This window comes from Psammomys obesus, unplaced genomic scaffold, assembly GCF_907164565.1.
Source record: "Psammomys obesus unplaced genomic scaffold, mPsaObe1.curated_primary_1811, whole genome shotgun sequence".
NCBI classification, from domain to species: domain Eukaryota; kingdom Metazoa; phylum Chordata; class Mammalia; order Rodentia; family Muridae; genus Psammomys; species Psammomys obesus.
The window spans coordinates 14,246,430-14,265,550 of NW_026596162.1; the positions used below are offsets into that span (position 1 = coordinate 14,246,430).

The 19,121-nt window shown below is 35.9% G+C and overlaps 2 protein-coding genes across 3 annotated transcripts in view; one reads left to right on the forward strand and one right to left on the reverse strand.

Annotated features, from left to right (window-relative positions):
• The window catches only part of Cenpp (centromere protein P), a 200,579-nt gene that overhangs the window by 145,463 nt on the left and 35,995 nt on the right, over nucleotides 1–19,121 (reverse strand). The window lies entirely within an intron of this gene.
• Ogn (osteoglycin) lies at nucleotides 886–18,330 on the forward strand. Its single transcript, XM_055595207.1, is given in 8 exon segments — nucleotides 886–927; nucleotides 930–1,081; nucleotides 2,050–2,287; nucleotides 4,391–4,484; nucleotides 9,655–9,813; nucleotides 12,693–12,895; nucleotides 14,381–14,476; nucleotides 16,362–18,330. Coding segments are annotated over 8 exon segments (1,155 nt in total). The 3' UTR covers nucleotides 16,533–18,330.

The following is a 19,121-nucleotide window of genomic DNA, read 5'->3' on the forward strand; positions in this document are numbered from 1 at the left end:
ATCTCACTATGTAGCTCTGGATGGCCTGTAACTCACTGTGTAGACCAGACTAGCAGAGATCCACCTGTCTCTGCCTCCTGAGTGCTGGGATTTAAATATGTGCACCAATACACCCAGGCCCTACTTTGGTTTTCAAATTTAACATGAAATTTCATTCTGTAAAAATTTTACACCCAGCCTCTACTTTAGTTTTCAAATGTAATCTAAAATTCCATTCAGTAAAAAGTTTCAGTTACAAAATTATGGAATCAAACTTGTTAAAAGCTATTTTTACATTCTTATGAACTAAAATAAAGAAATGAAAAACCAAAGGACAAAACTACAAAATAATTTGTCTTAAAACTTACTTTACATATAAATTCTCTCCCCATTTATTTACTCATTTAATCACTTTTCATCCTGATCCCAGGCCCCTCCTTCCTCTCCTCCCAGTCCACCCCCACACTCCCCTCCTTCAATATGCTTTCTTCCACCCAGAGAAGGGGAAGACCCCAAGTGGTACCAATCCACCCTGGCATCTCAAGTCACAGCAAGACAAAGTACATCCTCTCCCACTGGAGAGTGATAAGACAGCCCAACTAGGGGAAAGTGATTCTTATAGCATGGGAACAAAATTGTTAGTCCTCACTAAACTAAAACCAAAGACTATGTTTGGTTTGGTGTTCTACTTCATTCAAAAGTAAATGTTTTCTATACCAGAAAGCACAAAAATAAAAGCATGATTTTAAAAAGATTTATTTTTATAAACTAATATTCACTAAAAGATTAGAGCATAAGGTAAAGGGATCTGGACTGCAATACACTGCAACTGCCCTGGTGCTGCAGTTTCAAACATCTGCTGCACATTTTCTCGTGTAACAACCTGCGTTTCACCCCAGAGAAGGAATGTTGGCAAAGATTCCTACCACATGGAATTTGCTGTTGAATTCCACATGGGATTTATGCTATTGGGCCCTGAAACTTTATTCAACAGTTTGAAATAATTCCACAGCTTTGCTCATTCACCATCCCACTTGGGATTAGTGCACAGGCATGAACACCTATTGAGGAAAACCACACAGGATTTCACCCAGATCCTACGGTAGGCTTGTTTTTCAAATACTAATTTAAATACTGTGTGTTAAAGTGTGCTTTTAAAAGTCTTAATAAATGTAAAGTAATCTGTAGTGTAAGTTTCATTTTCCTTGAAGAATTATTTTCAACAATGCTTTCATATATTATTTTATAACTTTAACGGTGATGTAGATAAGAACTGGGCGCAGAAAAAGTTACAAACCCTTTTATTTTGAAATCCCAACCACTGGGTTTCTGACAAACTGGCATCTGTAAATGTAGCATCAGCACCTCTTAGTGAGTCTGTCTGTAGTTTTAAAAATGTCTGAAACGTGTACTCATCAGTTAAAATTCACTGGTGAGCCTCAAAGAATCTTTCCAGTACATTCTCCAAAGTTCCTTGCTTAAGGTTTTAAATTACCCTAGTCTGCAGTGGTATTGTTGAATTTTTCATAATTTAAGCTTAAAAAGGCAACATCATTAACTAAGCTATGACAACCTGTTAAATTTATGAAACTAGAGAAATTAAATGTTTTTCCCTATATTCTATGCAACTTAAAGGTGTTAATGTGTACTTTTTAGGATGTTAAGCTTTTAAGTTTAAGTTTTAAACCTTTTCTCAGAACTGCTTCTTTTACATCAATATGAATCAAGAGTTACTTTAAAGCAGCAACCTGAAATATGATATCTTTAACTCACATGACACAGGATCATGGATCTTCATGTTAACCATTTATACTGCAGGTATCCTGAGAAGATTTTGACTACATACAAGTACCCCTACTCAAGGCATTTGACTGTTAATAAACTTAACAACAGTTCTAAATTTTTGATAGGTAAGAAATAAAACTACTTTCTGAATTTTTGAGCATCTTCACTAGACATATAAAACTGTTAGTATCTAATTAAGGAACACTAAGGGTTAAATACTTGTTCTCTAGCCCCTGCTGCAAGCTTTTAAGTACTGCTTCCATGGTCTACATTCTTTATTTCCAGGGAAAAGGAGTTTTGTTCCACAGTTACCAGGCCACTAGTATACCAACTTCCAGTCACCTTGGTTGCTGAGATGAAGACTGTGCATTCCACACTTTTCCTGCTACTGCTGCTGCCTCTGACGCAGCCAGCACCTCAAACTCAACTCAACTTGCACACTGAGTATGGAACAGATAATTCTGAAGAAACTACAGTTAACCAGGACTATGATGATAAACACCTGGATGGAAAATATATTAAGGTATTTAATTTCTATTTTAAATTTTTATTCTAAAATGATACCTACTTGAATGCATAGTTTTCTTCTTAAATTCAGTGTTTGATATGTTAAGACTGAGAAAGGCATTTTAAGATTTAAAGTAATTATATTTTTCAAGTATGCATGATTCCTGAATTAATAACTAGAACCTATGGTAAACAAAAAGTAGCTAGAGAAAATTTACATTTTAAATTAAAATTTAAGAGACATTAATCTTCAAGATGATATCTGAAATTTATGTTAAATAATGTTATATAATTTCCTATAGTTTCTTGTTATATGTGCCTCAACAATAAATTAGGAAAAGATGAATTATCAATTTATGTTTACAGAATTCATTAAAATACAGTCTTAGGAAGTAAATATAAGACTACTTGCTAGTTATGCATGCAATCACATAAGAGTGGCAACAAATAAAAAACTACTTACTATTTGTAAATCTTACTATTTGTAATCACATTTAACAGTTCTGACTCTATCAATTTCTACCAAAGTTCTATAATGAGATGTCACTGAGTTGTGGCTTTTATACCACAACACTCACATCCAACCTTTAAAAACAAAGCAATAGTTGTGTTTTTTTCTGGGCATAGAGAAATGAACACTGGATAGAGGAGGACATTAACATGGCATAAAACTATGTACTACCTACTGTGTGTCATGCACACATACACTGGAAAATTAGAGTCAGATTCATAGTAACATTTACTACTTTAAAAATTCTTTTTACTATAAATCAGATAGTGAACATTTTAGGATCAGCCAGTCCAAACTGCTTTTTTTCCCTGTCCTAATTCACAATGAGCTGATGTTAATGCCACAGTTTCTTATTTTCCAAAGGAATGAGTTAAGACACTGGTTATTTTTACCCATGGTTAAGACAAAACAGACAAGCTTCTCTAGCAACAGATTCAGGTTAAAGCAAAACAACAAAACAAAAAAAATCTCGTAACCTACTGTCTTACTGGAATGATCTGAGTCTATCAGCTAAATGAAAGATACTTTCAAAAGTCATCGAATCTTAAAGCTTTCTGCTTAACTACACGGAGCTTTAAGGAGTTTTACATCAATGTAAATGTGTGGACCAATATTTGTGTGAAGTGGAGAATTCAGTGGGGAAGACTGATAGGTTTAGGCAGTACACAGATGAGAAAATTAGGGCCAAGGACAAGGTCAGGAGTCTACTGAGATAACATGGAGAGAGGGAGAGAGAGAGAGAGGGAGAGAGAGGGAGAGAGAGAGAGAGAGAGAGAGAGAAAGAAAGAAAGAAAGAAAGAAAGAAAGAAAGAAAGAAAGAAAGAAAGAAAGAAAGAAAAAAGGTAGAGTGAATAGGACCCCATGTACTAAATTATGGTCTACTAGCAGAAAACACATTCTCTGAAAAGAGGACAGAGGGAATGATAACCTCCAGTTACATAGCATGAACAGCCTACACCAATGGCCTGATCAGGTGAAGAGGCTAGAATAAAAGGGATCCATCCTAAGGCCAAATCAGGGAGGCATCCAGATCATGAAAGAATGCACTCAGTACTTTACATTCTAATTACACAGCTCTAATTGTGACCGTGAGAAATGTGCTATTGCTGTACTGATTCTCAGAAGGATAGAAACTGATGAAAAACTTTAAGGAATAGTTTCACATTAGAAAAACGTTCATTCCCACTCAGAGAACTGTCAATATGTTAATACCAAGTACTGAGTTCAGCCAATGGAAACAAATTTTTTTAAAAAGTTGATTTGCTTACTCAGGAATGCATACTCTACCTAGAGTATTTACAGTGTGATTTAATAAGAAATGGAATTACAAATAAAATCTTAACAGAGTGCTGAAGAAGAGCTCTGCTGAAGATAGTCTCTTACAGCCACAGATCCCTACATGATGGAGAGAACTGACTTCTGAAACTTGTCCTTTGTCCAACATGTATGTCATACACACACACACACACACACACACACACACACATAAAACAAAATCTTAATGAAATAGCTCTAGTTATGACTATGAGATATGTTTGTGATCCCTCCGGTTTAGCGTCAGACTCATGACTTATCTCACCTGATAACAAACTTCTAACTTTATAATAGGAAAATGAAACTTTGATAATTCCTGATGAGAAAAATCTTCAGTTACAAAACGATGAGGTTATACCGTCATTACCAACCAATAAAGAAAATGATGGTAAGTAGAAACAAACTATCATCCATTATTTTTGAAAAGCATCATTTAAAAATACCCTACAAGAAATTTTATTTTTTGTAGTAATTAAAATGTCTCAAAACATAGTAAAGTATAAACTGAAATTTCACCTCCAATGGTGAAGTCTATATTGTATGGGAAGTGTGCATCACCTACGTTTCCCACTATGAGTGGACACTGTGGACCAGAATACTCAGGAGCACCCAACGTGTTGTCTAAACCTCTCCTTTAGAAAAATCTATGTTTCTGCCCACATAAAATTAGTTCAAAAGCCTGGCATGGTAGCATACACCTTTATTAATCCCAGCACTTGGGAGGCAAAGGCAGACAGATAGATCTCAGTGAGTTCAAAGTCAGTCCTAGACACAGGAAGTTTCAGGCTAGCAAAGGCTACATAACAAGACATCTCAAAAACAAACAAGAACGAGCTAAAGATTATTTTTCAAATCCAATCAATAGACAGGATGAGGTAAATATAATACAATTAACTATCATCTTCAAGAAACTCACAGAAGCTGGACATGTGCTGGTAGTGTTTGCATGTGGCCCTCAATTCAATACTAATACTTTAAAAAGCAGCAAGCAAAAAAGAAAAACACAAAGAGAAACAAAAATGACTCTATATAGTAACTACAATATCTATTTCAATTAAAACAATAGAGAGATTACTATAAAATAACAAACTACTTTATAGAGTTCCCATATTTAATTTATTCTTGTTATATCATAAAACCTGGTCTCACATGAAAGCATGAGAAAACCCATACACAACAATTCTTATCTTGCTAAAATAAAATTAAAATAAGCCAAAACAGAAAACACATCAAAAATCTGGCAAGTGTTTTAGTCAAAATAGGCTTGAATAGTTGGAACGATATCCTTTTCTTGAACAGGATGATTCAAAACCATAAAGATATCATTCTCTAAATTCAGATAGTATACACAATCCCACTAAAATTAACAAAATTTTGAGAATGCTAGAAAAGTTGATTCTAAAATACATAGTTGATTCTAAAAATACATAGAAATGCATATAAGAAAAATGCAAAAATAGCCATGGAATCACTGAACAGTGTCAGGTAACACAGATCATGTTTAACAAGTTGGAGACAGTGCACGAACAAAGACACAGATTAAAAATATCAGACATAAACAGAAACACAAAGCCATTGTTGTATATAATTTAAGCATGGAAAAGTATTCAAGCACTCAGTTGCCAAGGGAAAAATATTTTAAATAACAGAGTCTAGGAGAACTAGATAGCCTATTGGAGAGAGATAAATTAGTTGCATATTTCATAAAAGCAGAAAAAAAAAACTTAAAAAAAATTAAGGCTCTGCAGGTGTAAGATAAAGCCTTAAAGAATTAGCAGACAGTCTGGGAAACCCAAATATTTTAATAGAAAAGATTTTAAAAATTGCTCCATAGAATTACAAAAAAATCACTTTTGCATAGAGCAAAAGATAACCCAAAATGGAAAGGATATTTGCAATATATTATGAAGATGTAATATCTCTAATTTATAAAGAATAAATTGAAGAAAAGAAACTGAACAAAATCCATCTGACGACCAGTAAGTAACACAGCTCAGGGCCAAGTCCTGACTTTCTGAGTTCAATCCCCAGGCCCTACATATTGGACAGAAAGAACTCCTGTAACTTGTACTCCAACCTCCACACATATGACATGGCAAGCACAAATGTTTATGCACATACACACAAAGCAAACAAATAAACAACAATATTTTTAATTTAGAATCTAAGAATACATTTGGAAAATGGGAAAAGTTATGAAGACTTAACAAAATGACTTTAAAGTGACACTAAATATATAAAAAGATGTTCAATCACATTTTTTTATTAAAAAAGAAAAATATATTGATAAAAATGAAGACAACATATCAACATATTCCCTAGTCAAGGTTGTATAGTAACAAATATTCTAATACATGCAAGAAGAAATGTGAATTAGGACAACACTTCCAGACAGGAATTTGGTAATATTTAACAAAATCAAAATAGATTTACTTGTTTTTGTTTGTTTTGTTTATGTGTGTGTGTTGGGGGGGTGTTTGTGACCCAAACCAAGGCCAACTGTGTGAGAGGGAAGCACCACTAAGCAACATCCTCAGCCCATATTTACTTTTTGACACAGGCATCACATTTATGAATTTTACCCTAAAGACCCATATCCAAAATTAAAAATAAAAATGTAAAATCACTAAAGCACTATTGGCAGTTACAAAGTACTGCAATAATCCAACAGCCCAAACACTGGCAACATCCACCCAAGAAAATACGATGCAGCTATAAAAAGGAAGAGGGAAGGCTAGGGTGTAGTTCAGTGGCTACACTGCTTGCTTAGCACACAGAAAATCTTGGGTTTGAGTTCCCAGCAAAAATTGTTAATAGTAATATATGCTTGCAATCTCAGAACATGAGAGCAAGAGGATCAGAAATTCAAGGTCAGCCTCGGTATTAGGGCATTTTTAACCAGCCAGACTCTGCATCATTCTCCACTGAGAGACAGAGAAAAGATTGCCAATTTCAGGACTGGAGTAGGGAAATGCAAAATGGGTTTGAGATATCATGAGATGTTGACAATTACTCTGATCATAAATAATAAGAGGTATACTTAATTTTAAATTATTCATCAAAACATGAAAATATATGTATAAATGTAAAGCACATGGAAAAGACACAAGAATCCAAAACAGTGTTAAGCAAAAATAAAGTTGGATGGTTTACTACCTAAAAGCAAAACATATTATAAAAGCATAGGAATCAAGATACTACTAACTATGTTATTAGATAAAAGTTTCTTTAAAAAGCCAGTGATCTGGAATAGCACTTGCCACCAAGTTTAATGGCCTGTGTTCAGTCCCTGGAACTCAGTGTGGAAGGGCAGAGATTACCCTTCCTCATTGTTTTGTGATGCTACAGGCATGTCCGTGGCAAGCATCTCCAAATAAAGAAGTATAGGAAGATTAATGGAATACTTGAGTCCAGAAATAGGTATTTATTAAATGGTTAAGTGGTTACTGAAAAAGTGTTGGCAATTCAATGAAGAAAAGATAAATTTTTCCAAAAGTCATGTTGAAAGCACCAAAAGAATAAAGAATCTTGATTATTCCTGATATCACATATTTCAGAGTTGACGCAAGGGTCTGGAGAGATGGCTCAGTGGCTAAAAGCACCCAGGTTGCCAGGGCCCCAGGTTCAGTTGCCAGCACCCAACTGGTGGCTCACAAACATCCGTAACCCCAGTGTTCCGGGGGATCCACAGCTCTCTTCTGACCTTTTTAGGCACCAGGTACACATGTGGCGCACACACATGCATACAAGCAAAACACCGATATAAAATAATTAAGTCTAAAAAGTTAACTTAAAATGTTCAAATTTCTTTTAATAAGCTTAAATTTCTAGAATTAACAAAGGAGAACATTGTAATTATTGCTAAGTTTTGGATCTTAAACACCCCTGTAAAAGCTCATATAGTGACGATTTGGCCTCAGCTGATGGTAGTTATTTTTAGATTTACATTTATTTATTTGCCACAGTGAAAGTCAATGAAGCCAACTGATCATGGTCTAAAACCGCTGTACTTCCAAAAGTCCTGAGTTCAATTCCCAGCAACCACATGGTGGCTCATAACCATCTATAGTGAGATCTGGTGCCCTCTTCTGGTATGCAGACAGAACAGTCTACAAATAATAAATAAATAAATCTTAAAAAAAAAACAAAAAAAAAAAAAAACAAGCAAAACCCCTCTGAAACTGAGTCCGAGAGTAACTGAGTCCGAGAGCACTGAGTCAGAGAGTAACTGAGTCTGAGAGCAACTGAGTCAGAGAGCACCACCTTACCACCTTTCAATCTGATTGTCACAGGGATTTTGTCACAGCAAAGAAAGCTTGCTGTGGTGGTTAGTGAGTATTTCTTAAATACAATAAAATGCATGCACCATAAAAGCATAAATTATTCACTAAAATTTTAAATGTTTATACTTCAAAAACACTGACAAGAAAACAAACACATTACAATTGGGCAAAACACTTATTAAACTGTAAACCTTAGAAATAACGTATACTTAGAATATATGTTTATACTTCAGTAATAACACAAAACTAAAAGGAAAAAGGAAAAACTTAGTAGACTCTTTGTGGAAGTCACAAATCGCTAGGAAAATGCAATTTAAAACAATTAAGATAACAACATATATTATCTAAGTGGCTAAAAGTAGAAAGACTCTTAGCTTTCTCATCATTGGGACAAATACTAGACGGAAAATATTTATTCTGACTCATGGTTCCAGTTCAAGGTCAGCTAGATCCATTTATCCACTGCTTCCAACCCTAGAGAAAAAGCCCTGTGCTTTTCAAACAGTGAAAGATGCAGAGGGGAGTGGAAGAGAGAGTAGGGAGAGATGAGTGGGGTGGAATACTTTCAACCAAGGCAGTTCTCCAGGGATCTAAACAAGAGCCCACAGTGGAGCCATTTCCAGTGAGATCTGAAGTAGGATTTCTAATGCTTCCCACCAATGACTGATTCCCAAGTCAATGGCTTGTTCCTTTCACTTGGGATTTCTAATGTCAATAACTACTGTCATCTACTTGAAAAATGTTTTCGACACATCAAACTTGACATATCAACCCTTTATTTATCTTAACTTCTGCGCTGTAGATATTTTTAAAATTCAAGTAAGAAAATGGCGCCTTCCATCAGGTTCACAGACAATCACAGCAAAAACAACAAAAAGGGACCAACAGGATGGCACAGGAGGTAAAGGCACCTATTGCTGCCAAGCCCAACAACCTGAGTTAAATCCACACAGTAGAAGGAAAGAACTGTCTCCCGCAAGTTGTTCTCTGAGCTCCACAAACCCACTGTGGCATGTGTGCACCCTTTACACACATACAGTAAGAATAAATAAAGTAATAAGCTATGTTAACTATAGACGTTAAGTAAAATTCTGACGAATTGTTAAGCACAATACAGGTTGTCAGTTACTATAAATTACTTTCCTGATATCACCAATGATTCTGTAGCACACCTTTTCAAATCGCAGCATTCACTATAATCAGATGATCACATTACAATCAGATGATAAATATTTTCAAATTAGTTTATACTTACAATTTTGTCTCCTAATTTAGAAATGCCCACATGCCTGTTGTGTGTCTGTTTAAGTGGCTCCGTATACTGTGAAGAAGTTGACATTGACTCTGTGCCACCACTGCCAAAGGAATCAGCTTATCTTTATGCACGATTCAACAAAATAAAAAAGCTGACTGCCAAAGATTTTGCGGACATGCGTAAGTTTAAAATATAAAAGCCCAATTTTCTTCCTACCTTTCATTTACTATATATAAGGTCAGCACTGTTGGAGCATTCAAGTATACAACATACACTTTACAAAAATCATTTTTTCCTTACTAGAAAAATCTCCTTTGCAACCAGACTTCTGTGATCATTCTTTACTGGTAATTTGCTGTCTGTCTGACATAGGTATCATCTCAAGACCAATACTTCAAGCTACGGACTGCCTCAGGTGTCAAGCAACGTCAGCATGACCAGGATGCTTCTCCAACTAACTAGATATTTTCCACTTTTACCATAAATACATAAACTACCTTTATTTTCCTTTTTATTGTTTCATTTTCTTCTGGCCTTGAACTCAGTATACAGTAGAGGTGGATGCTCTTGAACTCCTCCCCTTCTGCCCTCACTTCCCATATGCTAGGATTTCAAGCACATGACTCCTTTAACTTGCCACTCTTTCTAAAATTTGTTTGTTTTTCTGTGTACACTTGGCTATCCTGGACTCACTTTTTAGACCAGGTTGGCCTCAAGCTCAGAGATACGTTTGCCTCTGCTCCCAGAGTGCTGGGATAAAAGGTGTGTGCCAACACACCTTGCTTAACTTGCAACTCTTAAATCTGGATACACATTAGAAATATCAGGGTAGGAATCTGGAGAGATGGCTCAGTGTTTAAGAGTGTCTGGTGCTCTTCCAGAGGACCTCTCAGTTTGATGCCAGAACCCATATCAGATGGTTCACAACTCCAGCTCCAACCACATGTAGCTTCATCTCCAGGGGATCTGATACCCTTGTCTTGATTCCTCTAGCACCTGAATTTACACATGCACTTACCCACATATAGACAAACACAGGTACACATAATTAACAATCTTTTAAAAAATATCTGCTCTTTGATCACCTGGTAAGGGGGGAGCAGCCTTACCAGGCCATAGAAGATGACAATGCAGCCACTCCTGATGATATCTGATAGACTAAGATCAGAAGGAAGGAGAGGCGGACCTCCTATCAGTGGACTTGGGGAGGGGCATGCATGAAGAAGGGGAAAGGAAGTGGGATTAGGAGGGGAGGAGGGAGGGGCTTATGGGGGGATACAAAGTGAATCAAGTGTATTTAATAAAAGTAAAAAAAAAGAAAAAATATCTGGAGAATAACTTTTAAAATACAAGGCTGTACTCATAATCATAAAAAGCAACCACGCTCCTTAGCTGTTCAGTGGACACAGTTGTGAAACAGTGGTGCTTAACTCTTTGCCAGGTCATTAGCAATTCGTCTTTTGGAGTTCTGGCAACTTTAACTGAACTAAGGTGTTGTGGTTGGCATTCTACTGTCCCTTTCGGCAGTACCAAGTCCCAGGCCTGGATCACTCAGTCTTTGCCAGTTTGCTAGACTCCTAGGTCATCAAGGTTCCTAAGAAAAACACAACCAAGAAACACACTGGCTTCACTTCATTTCATTTCCTTATTTATTGGGAGTGCACCAGCTGCGTCCAAGTTCGCCCCACACAAGTGCTCTGTACTACTGTGACACATCTCCAGCTTCTTTAACATTCACAATATTAACCATACCTGGAACCATGCTGCCACCAAGTCTAAGTTGCAGACTGAAGGACCGTAGGTGTACATACCGTATTGGCAAATATACTTTTCTGGACATGTAGTTCAGTGCTACAGCATGTGCCCAGCACAGATGAAGGCATGGATTCAACCTCCAGGGTGTTTACGATCACTGGCAGAAACTCACAGAGCAATGACAACAAAACTGAGCACTCCAGCATTTCCAGCTGAGGATTAACAAAGCAAAGCTCTGCTTTCGGTCGACATAAACTGAAGCGGCGTGTTATTCAGCACACACAGCATCACGGTTTTCACTTTTTTCTGCTTTATACTAAAAATGCTGGTTGAAATGGCAGCAAGTATAGCATTTCATCTAATATTTCAAAATGCAGAGCATTCGGCATGGTGAGCCTATGCAGAAAATGCAAGTGTTAGATAAATTTCACTCAAGCAGGAGTTTTTTCAGTGTTCATGAATCCAAAGGGTATATTACGCTGTCTTCAAGCAAACATACATAAAGCAAGATTCACATTAATTGGTTGGCAAAAATTAGTGAGCAGAACCTTTTAAGCACCGGCTCTGGAACTCTCCAAGAAGCAATGGTTTTGTATTCATTAATTCAGTATTGCAACAAGCTTTTAGAAAAACAGCTACTATGAACGAAAAGAAACTATATTCTAACCATCTCAGCCTAAGACAGCCCCAATAGAGGAAGAGAGACAATGAATGAGTGAATATGTATCAATTTCTCAGTCTGGACTGCATTAACAAATCAGGGTATATTTCTGCCTTTGTTTTTGTTAAATAAGGTAAGATAAGGTTAATACAATATACCCACAATTATAATGCAACATGCTGGCCAAAATTTAAAAAAACAATTACATGACTAAATCAAATTAACCACAATTATTCTCTGTGACATGCAGTAAAAATTTCCTTTGAGGTTTGTGCATAATGACCTCAGAGAAAGATGGAAAGAGTATGAACTGTAAGATTCCTTCTGAACCCATTCTAAGACCACAGTAAGAAAAGGCATCATTGTTAGGCACTAAAACACCCAGTGCTCAACAAAACTTTACTTATGGGGTTGTGACTGTAGCTCAGTGGTAGAATGCTTGCCTACCAAGCATGAAGCCCTGGGTTCACTTTCCACACCTCTGAAATTCCAGCACCAGGCTGTAGTTAGATTATCAACTCTGCAAAATGAACGTGACTGAGTTACTAATTCTATCCTAGACCCTAAGCCAAAAGTTAAGGCCTTGAATGATCTGTGACAATGAGATTCTAACATCATATTTCTGTATTTATTTCCCTCAAGCTAATTTAAGAAGACTTGACTTTACAGGAAATTTGATAGAAGACATAGAAGATAGTACTTTTTCAAAACTTTCTCTGTTAGAAGAACTTACACTTGCTGAAAACCAACTACTAAGACTTCCAGTTCTTCCCCCAAAACTTACTTTACTTAATGCCAAACACAACAAAATCAAGAGTAAAGGAATTAAAGCAAACACATTCAAAGTAAGTATGACATAGTATGACTGAACACAGTATCTGTGATTATATTTTAACTTTTTTTACATTTATTGTGTGTTTATTTATTTTGTGTGTGGGCACATACCAGGTATACACACAGAGGTCAAGGATAACTTGTGAAAGTTGGCTGTCTCCTTCTACCATGTGAGTTGGGACTGGAACTCAGGTCATCAAGCTTAGCAGCAAGTGCATTAATAGCTGAGGCATCTCACTGATCCAGTGTTAATATTTTTAAATTGGTTAGTAGTTAGAAAACGCCACACATTGTGTGTCACAGATGCTGTCAGGAAAAAGACATTCACCTCTTTTGAATTTGGCCTGTTAAAACAGACAACACAATTCCTACCACTTAAGGGAGGGAGGGAGGTTTAAACATTTTGGATTCCACTATAGAGATACTGGGCAAGTCTGCATGGAAATGATGCAATTGCCCAGTTCCTTTAATGCAGTATGGTTGCAATAAGTACAATAAAATCAGGTTACTATAATCCAAATAGAAGAGCTCTGGAAAGGTATAAAGTTGGTGTCCATATGGTAGAAAGGTAGAATGTTTAAGAAAGGATAAAGGGGTGGGAAGATGGTTCAGCACATAAAGGTGCTTGCTGTCAAGTTGGACAATCTGAGTTCTATCCCTAGGTCAAACATGGAAGCAGAGATCCAACTGCTATCGGTTGTCCTCTAGCTTTCAACATGTGCTCTATGGCTTATACACAGGAACACATACATGTAATTTTTTAAAAATTGAAAAAAAGAGAAAGATTGAAATAATAGCATAGAAAAGAATTAGCAAGTGGGGAATAGTAGAACACGCCTGTAATCCCAACTTTTGGGAAGCTGAAGGAGGACTACAAATTTAAGGTAGTTTGGTGGTGAGACACCCTCACTCATAGCAATAATAAAATCTGCATGGCAGCACAGGATGCAAAGATTAAGAGTTCCATAAAAGAAATTACATTCTGAAGTAACAGCATACAATCATAGACAGTAGTAAGTTATTGATTATAAAGAATATTTCAACATAAATCCCTCATGGGAAAACATATGTCATGTTAAATTGCATGTTTGATAAACTGCTTTGGGAAAGCAACATTTTGCTTAGGAGTAGCCATTTTTCTAGAAATAGGTAGTACTTCTATAGAAAGCTCAGGACTCTCAAAAAACTTGAAGGACTCAACCATCGATCTTACACAGGTGGTCCCTAAACAAATTTCAAAGGCTGAGTATTCAGGGATGAGATGAATGGTCAGAGAAAGGTGGAGTATGCAACAGAGCTCTGTTAGATATCATGTCTAAAAAAAACAAAAAAACACTGCTTATACGATCAAAACAATAATAATCAAAATAACAAACTTATGTCAATATTGTTATAACTGAAATGTGCTTACTACATCAATATTGTTTTTAAAGTATACATTATTTGAATGTGAAGAAATGCATAGACCTCAGTAACATTCCAATTTTTCTTTTTAGAAACTGAATAAACTCTCTTTCCTTTATTTGGACCATAATGATCTGGAATCTGTGCCTCCTAATTTACCAGAAAGTCTACGTGTAATTCACCTTCAGGTACAACGGGTTTTTGCATAATAACTAGCTTTAGTTAACTATGAAGCCATTCTTTTTATTATTCAATAAAAAAACTCACTCATTTATATGTCTAATTAGGTTTACATCACTAAAGCAGTGTGATTACTTAATGCCTATATAAGAATCGCAGGTCAAATCCAGAGTGTACTAAGTAGACCAGTCTAGGAAGTATACTGTCTATCCTTTTTAAAAATGATTTATTTCATGTACATTGGTGTTTTGTCTGAATGTATGACTGTGTGAGGGTGTTGGATCCCTAGAACTGAAGTTATACACAGTTGTGAGCTGCCATATGGGTACTGGAAATTGAACCCTGGACCTTCGGAAGAGCAGCTAGTGCTCTTAGCTACTGAGCCATCTCTCTAGCCCCAAACATCTGCTCTTAAGCAGAACACATCTTTAGGCACTTCCTAGTCAGTCTGTAGTAGTTTTAAGTAGGGCTGGGGACTGGATACAGGGCCTCACACAAAGCAGACATGTGTTCTATCACTGAGCATTTAATTTTTTTCATTTATGGCATTCTTTAGCTCCTTATTTCTCTGGCTGAAAGTGACTGGGGTGAGGAAGGGATGGATATCAGACAATCACTGTCACTGTCTATATAAATGGAACCCTGGGATCTGAGGTAGATGTTGGAGGCAAAACCAAGAGCATGATCACAAGGGCTAGGATGCCTATGTGGTGTTTTTGTTTGTCTGCCATCCCAGAAGAGGAGATTCCCTTGATGGTGACCACAATAAGGACAATGAAGAAAACAACAGGGGCAGTAATAACCAGTCAGAACTGAGACATACACAGGAACCATAACCAGTGGTAGGAATTGTGTTGTCTGTTTTAACAGGCCAAATTCACCATTTGTGACACACAATGTGTGACGTTTTCTAACTACTAACCAATTCTCCAACACCAGCTGGGTATTCTAAAATTCAATTCTGGTAACACTGAGTCTATGGAGACCTTCTAAGTCCAAGAGTCAGTCTGACAACCCTGTTCCCACTGCAGGAATAATCCAAAGCATGTGTTTGTTTGTCCCCTATCATGCAGTTTTCTAGAGTGGTACTATGAGTTACTTCATTATCAAAATTCAAAATTCATTATCAAAATTATGAGAGGGGGAATAAAAAAACAAGTAAAGGCACTCCTATCATCTAAGAATTTCCTAGGAGTTCAATTTCTCTTCACCAAAGAAGCATTCTGTAATGTGGTGGAGGACAGGGGAAGGAGGGGACACAGGATAATGGAAGCTAAACCACCTGGTAATGTGTCAGCATCTGACACGAGGTGCTGTTCAGCTCCTAGGTACTTCTTTCTCCAAATAGTAGTGGGCTCAGGATTTCTGATTTGTGCTTCTTTCTCCAAATAGTAGTGGGCTCAGAGTTTCTGATTTGTGCTTCTTTCTCCAATTAGAAGTGAGCATGTACTTTTAGAGATTTTTTTTAAAGCTTGTTTTATAGGATAGCATCAAGTGGAAATTGCCAAAGTGAAATGAGATGAAAATGAGAAAAAGTTGCTATTTCAGCAACACAAGAATTTCAACTTATTTTTTTCACACCTTTAAGAAGTATTTAAGCACACAGTATCATTTTGAGTTAACACTTCGAAATAGGATACTTTCTATAGCCTACATGTTTCTATATTCCAAATAGGATTGAATAGATGCTACTCTGAGTAATGAGTAAACTATTATTCTAAAACAATACTGTACATTTAAAAATATGTTCAGGTGTCATTTCCACAAACTAATATTATTTAAAATTATTTTTTAAAAGATCACACTATTTGTAAAATATCTTATGTGTTCCTATTATATGACGTACAAAAGGTTGACTTTAAACTTCTGAATGTTTTTCCTTTTATTTTTCAGTTCAACAGCATATCTTCGATTACAGATGACACATTCTGTAAGGCTAATGACACTCGCTATATTCGGGACCGTATTGAAGAGATTCGCTTGGAGGGCAATCCAATTGCTCTGGGAAAGCATCCAAACAGTTTTATCTGCTTAAAAAGATTACCTATAGGGTCATACTTTTAACCACCATCAATGCAGTTTATAATCTAAAGTACATATACCTAATGTCTAAAGAAGCATAAACATTAGTTTAATATTGTCATTTCATCTCACTATGATGGAATTTTATGTTTAAACAAAGACATCCAAAATTCTTACATGTAACTACAAAAATAATCCAGCCCAAATCTCTTAGTACAAAACAAAATAATGTGAAACTAAACAGCATTAAAAACTCCTTGTAGTTTACACTAGACTGCCATCTAAACAGCACGCTTTTATATAAACACTAGCTTGAGATACGCCATTTCCATAACTAATGAAGTAAGAGAATTCCAAGAAACTTTCAACTGTTTGTCTTTCTTAACATTTACTGTATCTCAAAAGCATTTAAGGCAGATGTTCCAAAACACTGAAAATCCAAGTTTTTCCAGTGACCTTCCACTGACTGTTAGGTCTCATCAGCATTCTCCATAAAGCAGAAACTTACTTTCTGTCAAGGCAGCTATTTTACTGTGTTTCTCACTTAGCCTAAGGAAAAGGGTAGCCACATATGTATGAGAAAATTTCCAAATAAAGTAGATTTTTATTCTTTGTTATAAAACCAATTTAGAAAAGTTCAGTTTTCTGCTATATATATGGTCACATATATAGTCTTTATTCAATTACTTAAAAAAAAAAAAAACTTTGTAAAAAAATCAAAATCCTACCCATTTCTCAGAGAATAATAAGGTTCATTCACTCTCAAGATTCTCAAATATGAAATAATTGTAAACTTTTTCACAGTATAGAAATTATTTCATCGATAAATTTGTTCAAATATAAGAAATGAAAACAAAGTTTATTCTGTTGTGCTGTGTGCAGCTTCAACTGTGCAAGTTCACAAACTGGATATTCCCAACACAGCTGTGAGCACCATTTCTCAACCACCATGATTTCCAGACACACATAATAGTGAAAACCTAATCTTCAGTCTAATAGTAATAACAATGCAGATTAAAGTTCCAAAATTAACCTTCACAGGCAGGTACATAGCTCAATCACAAATATTAGTCTACATATTACTTTGAAGTTGAACACAAAATAACAGTGTTTTAGACATATTGACCTTTTACATATTTACAAAAGTACTAATATAATTTCCATTCTAAAGCAAACATTAGACTTTACATGTTCTTCCTAGAACACTCATTTTAAGCACTTGTTGTGGCCTAACCCAGACCAACCCCTCTTTCATCATTAAGGCTGATCCAGACAAAACTTTTCATTACAGCATCTGTAAGGTCATAACTATTGCTCTATATTTACTATTCATTCTTTTTTGTCGTTTTTTTTTTTGTTTTTTTTGTTTTTTTTTTTTTTTTTTTTTTTTTTTTTTTTTTTTTTTTTTTTTTTTGAGGCAGGGTTGCTCTGTGTAGCCCTGGCTATCCTGGACTTGCCTTGTAGACCAGGTGGGCCTTGAATTCACAGAGATCCTCCTGCCTCTGCCTCCTGAGTGCTGAGATTTCAGGCTTGCATCACCACACCCAGCCCTCGTTCCTTCATTTTTATAAGCTAATTACAGTAACTTTATCCCAACTGCATAATTTTCTGTGTCTAAATGCTCACCAAGAGCACTGAACACAGTTCTACTTTTACACTTTTATGGTACCTAATAGTACGTACGAGTGAGATCTACAATAAACATTGTAAAATCTATCCAAATATAAGGGTTCTGTTTATATGAAAAAAAATTTGTATAACCTTAAATAAACCAATGGAAATAAAGTGACAAGACTGAGACTGGACAATGTTCGGGTGTGTCTATTAATTTTCTGGCTTTCACATGAAAAACGTACTCATCTAAACATGGATACAAAGATACATGGTTAGTTTGGTATGGGGGGGGTTGGGTGTTGTTTTGGGGGCTGAACACAGTGCCTTTTACATGTTTCACAAGACCACAGAGCTATATCCCCAGCATTCTATATTCTCTGTTTAATAGAATTAAATGAGAAAATACCATTAGATAATTATAAGGTAAAATTTCAAAGTGAAAGCCCATGGCTTACATAAATTAATAATTGAGAGAAAAAAACATTGGTAAAAATTGTAAATTGTAAAATTTACTTAAATAACTTGGGATTCCTAGGTATGATACTTTGAACATAGGTAGTTTATATCTTTGTCTCACACACACTTATATTAAAAAATAAGATCCAGAATGAACCAAGGAAAACAAAGTAAAATTATTATTGACTCTAAGATTGACTCTATTATACAGGTGTTTTATTCTTGACAATTACAACTAAAGAGATCCAGGTTTGGTTCTAGCACCAACAACTTCAGTACCAAGGACTCCAATACTCTCCTCCTGTCCTCCACTGACAATGCACGCATGTGGTATACTTGCAAAGTGCAGCAATACATTAATACACGAAAGATAAAAATGAAATGTCTTAAAAATTAGTTACACCTTACAAACACTACAAAAAATACATAAACAAACAAGCCTCAGAAAGAACTAAAAGACGCAGTGTTTGCAATGGCCAACACCCTTAGAATCTGGAGAAGTGGACTGTGAGCAAGGTTAGGCTAAGATATTTTTGTTGGTGGCTCTGATGTAAAAAATCT